We start from the raw sequence: 6,379 nt of genomic DNA on the forward strand, positions 1-6,379 counted from the left end.
CTGTGTGTGCATGCGCTGCGATCACACATGGCTCCCAATGTGTCTCTCTGTACGTCTGTGTGTGGTTGTCCTGTCAACTCTCTGAGTGTAGCAGTGAGACTGCCACGTTCCGAGCAGGTGAGACTGTAACGACACTGCGACTGTGTCCGAACGGAAGTGTGCTGTTGGGGAGGGGGCGGGACCCATTCTGAGCACGGGAACCTGTGTGGGTGGGATGAGTGTGTGAGCACATGGACTGTGTGTGACCCTGCGTCTGCTTGGGTCCTTCTGGGGGTGGTGGTCTCTGAGCACTGTGAGTGTGTACACGTGTGTGGCGGTGGTGACCCTGGCCCTGTGTGGTGACCCTGGCCCTGTGTGGTGACCCTGGCCCTGTGTGTGATGTGTGTTGCTGAGAACCACAGTCTGGGGGGGGCAGCTCTGTTTGTTGCAGTTCTCTGACGGCTGGGCCGGTGCCCTGCGGTTGGGATGCTGGATCTGGGTGGGAGACCACAGGAAGGCCAAGGTCCGGGAAGGCCCAGAAAGGATGCACACACACACATGCACTCACGTGTGCGCACACACACTCCCATGCACACACACACAGAGGCAGTTGAGTTTCAGGTGTCCCTGGATTCAGCTGAACACCAGCTTCCTGGCTCTGTGTCCTGGGCTCAGCAACTTGAGGCTGGAGGCCGCCCGGGCCATCCTGGTGCCCATTCCGCTGGGGAAACTGAGGCTCACAGTGAGGACCACCTTGGCTGGTGCAGCATCTGGGGACTGCGGCCTTTCTCCATGGCCCGGCTCAGCCCAAACAATGACGAATTCACCACCCAAACCTCAGTCAGAAGCCTGTGGGGGCGGGCAGGGACCCCAGCCAGCCCAAGCAGGGAACTGCCTTCACAGCAGACCACCCACAGCTGGGCCCTGCAGCCAAACCTCGTGCTTCCAGCTCGCTGAAAGTCCTGCTTGCTAGCTGCCCTGAGTGTGTCCAGCTGCAGCCAGGGTCCTAGGGGCTAGGGAGCCTAGCGGGGGTGATCCTTCCTGGGCTCAGTTTCTGACCTGTCCTTGAGTTTTGGAATGAGGACAAGTCTTGAGCTCACGCATGGGAAGAAGAGGAGGGGGCCGGGTGGAGGGAGGGGACAGAACTAAGGAGAGGGGACCATGCCTTAGGAGACTGTGTGTGTGTGGAGGGCCCCAGTCTAGGGGATCAATCAGAAGTAGTTCATGACCTCAGGTCTCCTAGGGCGAGGGCCCCCCGCCCCCGCCCCGGGCTCACGGGGCCCTTCCCCCCCCTTCTCTGACCGTGGGACCCACCGGAACCCAACAACACCCCGTCAGTCCCGGGGCCTGTCAGGCATCAAGGTGACACCGCCGGCAAATCTAAACATCGAGCTGTGCTTTTTCCATTCTCCGTGGGGTTTCCTCGTAAAGCGCCCCTCGAGGCCCGGCCAGGGTTTTTATGGGCCCAGGACCCAGGTCCCTGGAGACGCAGCTCTGCCCAGTAGGCGCCGCCGGCGTAGCTGGCGCCCTCCCAGACCTCTCCCCACCAGGAGGTGGGCTGCCCGCGTGTATTTTTAGCTGGTGGACGGAGACAGTGGCTCCGAGTTCTTCCTGGAGGGACCCAAGGCAGGCTTGGGTCCACCTCAAGCTCAGTTTCCACGTCGGCAGAATGGCTCCACCTCCCCAGAAGCCCACATAGTGAGGAGGGGCAGAGGGATCTCCCGGAAGCGAGAAGAATGCTCCCTGCCAACACTGCCCCACTTTTCTTTTGTCCCCCTCTTTGCATCTCCTTTCCTCCCCCCACAAAGTAGATGGGATCCTCCCCTGAAGATGACACCCTATTATCCGCTTTCCTCAGTGGAGACGGTGCCGCCTCCGCAACGCGCCCTTTCAGAGATGGGCACTCCCGGGTAGCACAGAACCACAACCCTGACTCCATTTTCCCACACTTTATCTCGATGCCATTATCGCGAGAATCAGTCCTTGGCCTCGACGGCACCGCACTTGGTCAGTCTGGCGCCGGGCCGTCTCGCCGGGCCCGGTGAGGTAGGGTCACACGCAGGCGCACTCGCGCGCCGACAGCTCGTGCACCGTGTGGTAGCGGCTGTGCGCGTCCAAAAAGGACACTTCGTCCTCGTAGGCTGTCGGACGGCAGCAAGGCTGAGCGCGCACTCGCTCCCGCCGCACGCGCCTCTGCTGGCGCAGGCGCCGCAGCCCCAGGTCGTAGAAGCGCGCGGCCGCCTCGCAAGCGCCTGCGCAGTAGCGGAACAGCACGGTCTCGTCCGACGTGTAGCCCAGGCCCAGCTCGCTCACGCGCACCTCGAGCTCGCGCAGCCCGCACGGCCGCGTGCTCGAGCGTGCACGCGCGCGTCGCCGCCGAGGCCCCGCCCGACGGCGCGGACTTGGGGGCCGTCCGGCCCAGGGTGTCAGGTCGCGCAGCTCCACAGCGTCAGGGGCGCCTTGCAGCAGTGCTCGGTCTGTGAGGGTGGAGAGGAAGAACAGGACGGCGATCAGCAGGGCCTCCTTGGCCCTTGCTATCTCCCCTGCAAAAAAAAAGACCTTTGGTGGGACGCTGGTGCACCTTCTGTGAACCGCTTCTCACCTGGCCCCCCATTTTCTTCCTACGCTGCCCTGGGGTAGGTAAGGGTTGAAGGGTCACATCCCGTCTCTGGTCAGAACCAGCCTACCCTGCTGGGCTGCTCATGAGCTCTTTGGGCGGTATTGGGGGCTGCGTACCATCCCCCCCACGCTGGACCCCATAGCTGCCACCACCCCTCGCTTGACCGTGCGCCCGTGCTGGCTGCTCGGAGGCTGGCTGGGCCTTTCCGGGTGCCCAGGGCTATTTCCCATCCTGCCCTCCTTTGAGTTGGGCTGATCCAGGTTTCAGAATCCTTTACTCGGAGGCCCGCTGTCCCCTTTCCTCTGCCCGCCAGCCCTTGCACATCATTCTTTCTCTGTACCCCATCGCTGTGCGGGGCTGCCCTGGGAGCCCGCCCTGTCTTCTCTTAGCAGCTCCCAGCGCCGTACAGAGATGAAAAGGGGCTTAACAGGTAGTAGTGGCTCAAATCCCCACCCCAGCTGTCCCACCCTGGTGCTAGGCTGCCCCAGGACACTAGCACACCGTCTCCCCGCAGTGTTCAGGAGCTTCTTCCCACCTCTCACTCTTTAGCCCCTGGGCTCTCCACCGGCAGGAGGTCTCAGTTTCCCTAGCCAAAAAACCAAAGCAGGGCGTGTGGGTATCTCAGAATACACAGAGTGAGGCAGGGGTCCCCTGGCCTGGGGGGCGTCAGCAGCTACTGTCAGGTATTATTGAGTCTCTTTTGACTCGTGTGACAGAGTAGAGCTACCTCGTGGGGTTTCCTAGGGTGTATGTAATCTTTACAGGAGCAGAGTGCAAAGTCTTTCTCCCACAAAGCCATTGGGTGATTCTGAACCACCTTTTGGTTTGCAGCTGAGTGCTTAACCATTGTGCCACCAGGGCCCTGTGTTACAGTTGAAGAAACAGAGGGTCCAAGAGACTTGTGCAAGGCTACACCACCAGCAGGCAGCCAAATGGGGACCAGACAGCCCTCTTCCCCACCCATCCTGAGCCCAAGTTTGGCCCGAGGCCAGCACCTCTCTCCTGCAGTTGCTGGTAGCCCGAGTTTTTGGTTCCCAGGGCCCTGCAGCTTCAATTTATTTCCCAGGCTGCTGGCCCCAATACTCCCCCAGCCCCCAGGAAAGCAGTACAGGCAGGGACTACAGGTGGTGGAGTGGCAGGGATCACTGATTGTGGACCTGCAGGCAGGGACTCCCAGACACCAGGCAGGTGGCAGTCACGCTTGCGGTCAGGAGAGGAAATCCTAAGTGTAGCCCCCGCCAGGCCCCAAGGCAGCAGGTGCACCTGGCTGGCAAAGGCGCTAGCTTTCTAGGGGGCCCCAGGGGGAGGGGCTGTCTGCTGCCCTGGGGGCATCTGTTGCCACAGTGGGGCTCAGACGCCAAGCAGATCCAGACTCTCAGCCCTACTCAACCCTTTTCAGCCTGTGCAGCTTGAGACAGGCTGGCCCTGCTGGCTGCCTCACTCCCTGCTGCCTCAGTGAAGCTTGCATAGTCCCTACAGGGGTGTGTGTGTGGTGTGGGTGTGTGGGGGGGAGCCGGGCAGTATGCTCTGTGCTCTTTTAGCCCAGGGACGGGACTGGGGCGGCCTGGACGGTCCGCCCTCGGGGATAAGTGCCAACCTAGTTCATTTCCAGTGCTCCCAGCCCCAGTGTGTCTGGATTTACTGGTGGCATTGCCAGACAAGTACAAGATGCCCGGTTCCATTTGAGACTCAGATACACCATGAACATTTTTTTTTTCTTTTTAGTATATCTGTCCTTGCCCCCCACTTCGTCCCAAGCAGGGCTGGCCACGTGCACAGGTGGAAATGCCCCCCCCCCCATGCCTGAAATGCCACCATGACCATCAGCTTTGGGGATCAAGGGCCACTCATTCCCCAGGGCCGGGCCAAGGCAGGCAAGACCCGCCCATGGGCCGAGACCCTTCCCGACTCCTGAAACTCCATCCTTCGTGTTTTGCCCCCAGGTCTTGGAACGCTAGCTTTTGGGGGCCCCGCCCGGGTCTCTGGGCCCCAATGTCCTGGGAAGAAGTTCCCTGGCTGCAGCGGGGTGAGGCGGGGGCGGAAGTAGAACCCGCGCCGGGGGCCACCCTTGTCCATTGTGAGCACTAGAAAGAGGGATTGTGTGGGCCTGCCGGGAGGGTACGGACCGGCACACAGACTGCACGAGGCCCGCACCTGCAGGCGCCCTGCACGCGTCCAAACCCCAGCACCGCGCGGAGGTGCACGCGTGGACACGTGTGAGCGCATGCCGTCGGGGCTCGTATACCCCCCTCGCCTCACGGGGCAGGAGGCAAGACAAGGGCGAGCGGGGAGCTGGGCGGAGCCCCCGCCTGGGCCACGCCCCTCGGGGTGGGCGTTCCGGTCTGTCTCTTCCGACTCCAGTCTCTCTCTGTTCCTGCCTCCCTGTCTCTGGGTCTCCCTTCCTGTCTCTAGTTCTCTCCGTCTCCACTCTCCCTGGGTTCCTGTCCACCCTGCTGGGGCCTAGGTCCCATCCTCCCCCTCCCACCGATGCGCTGCGGGGGCCACCCAGTCCGACTGCCCAGAGCGAATGTGCACCTGGCCCCCCTGCCCCTCAAGTTCAGAGCCTAATTCCTTGTGACAGCTGAGCCGAGAGACCCCAGTTCCAGCAGCTCCCCGCTACTCCGTGCCAGGCCGTTGGGGGGATCTGCACCCTCCCTCCGTCCATCTCTAAAAAGCCTGGACGACCCGACTCCACCGCTTTAAGTTCCGTCATTAATGTTGTCACGAGCCCTCCAGTCTTGCCGACTCCTTAACCACTCTTGTAACAGAGGGGAACTGACGCTGAGGGTTTTCTAGGCTGAAATCTCTACCGGAGCAGATAGGGCTTTCTCTGGAGCCTCTGGGTGAGTTTGAACTGCCAACCCTTTGGTTCGCAGCAGAGCAATTTACCGTTTGCCACCAGGGCTCCTTTATGGTCACCCCTGGGTGGGAGAGGGAGGGGCTTACACTGGGCCAGGCGGGCGATTCGGACGTCCAGGGTGCGAGGTGGGCGGCGCAGCGGGGTCAGGGCGGGTCCCAGGCGGTGGCTGAGGAAAAGGCCATCTCGACACATCCAGACGGAGAGCACAGAGCTGCAAAGCACCGAGGCCAAGGCCGCCGCCTTCCAGCGCTGCATCCTCGGCCTGCGGGCACGGGGGCGGTCAGCCACACGCCCCTGGTCCGTCTGTCCATCCACAAACGGCCGCGGGACTCTGGGAACACAGCGGGGGTGGGGGGACGAGGGCTGTGCCTGAACAACCCCCTGCCTCACGATCAATAAAAACACGGAAACGGTTCACCAAGGAACCATGAATAAGGTTGTGAGAGAACTCCTCACAGGTGTGGGCCCTGCGAGGTGAGTGGAGGGCAGCCGCCCCTATCTGGAGTCTCCGACTGCATCCTTAAGTAGCTGACCGTGAAGCAGAGACTTGAACCAAGGGTATGAGTTGGCCAGGCCGAGGGGAGTGACATCCTGGCCGGGGGAACAGTCAGTGTAAAGTACCGGAGGCTGGAAAAGGCCCGGCATAACCCAGTAGCAGCAAGCAAGGAGGACGCTGCGAAGGGAAATGAGGGCATGACCAGCAGGGGGCACTGTGGGACAAAGGTGAGGCGGAGGCATGGCGCTTGAGACCCGTCTGGGAGGCAAGAATCTCTGTCGCGCACATATTGATGTCCTTAAGTGACTTCCTGCCCTTCTCTGAGCCCGTTTCCCCTCCAAACGGGTAAACGGCGATGGACTAAAACTGCACCCAACATCACGTCCCACCTCCAGTCCTTTCAACCCGGAAGCCCCTCTTCGCC

At 61.8% G+C, this 6,379-nt stretch overlaps 1 protein-coding gene across 1 annotated transcript; it reads right to left on the bottom strand.

The window, feature by feature from the left end:
• Nucleotides 1–2,031: 2,031 nt before the first annotated feature.
• On the bottom strand, nt 2,032–5,714 carry NRTN (neurturin). Its single transcript, XM_007954461.2, has 2 exons — nt 5,546–5,714; nt 2,032–2,456 (listed from the first exon to the last, which is right to left on the bottom strand). The coding sequence occupies exons 1-2, from the start codon at nt 5,712–5,714 to the stop codon at nt 2,032–2,034; spliced, it is 594 nt and encodes a 197-aa protein (XP_007952652.1).
• Between the last annotated feature and the right edge of the window lie 665 nt (nt 5,715–6,379).

The sequence above is a fragment of the Orycteropus afer genome, unplaced genomic scaffold (assembly GCF_000298275.1).
Source record: "Orycteropus afer afer isolate SDZICR_OR568_19922 unplaced genomic scaffold, OryAfe1.0 scaffold00461, whole genome shotgun sequence".
Taxonomy (NCBI): Eukaryota; Metazoa; Chordata; class Mammalia; order Tubulidentata; family Orycteropodidae; genus Orycteropus; species Orycteropus afer.

What these genes read in the sequence shown, in the direction of transcription:
- NRTN (XM_007954461.2), bottom strand. Translation starts at nt 5,714, where the DNA reads ATGCAGCGCTGGAAGGCGGCGGCCTTGGCCTCGGTGCTTTGCAGCTCT. An exon ending in AATCGCCCGCCTGGCCCAGT is followed by an intron (nt 2,457 to 5,545) that starts GTAAGCCCCTCC and finishes CCACCCTCACAG; the next exon opens with ACCGAGCACTGCTGCAAGGC.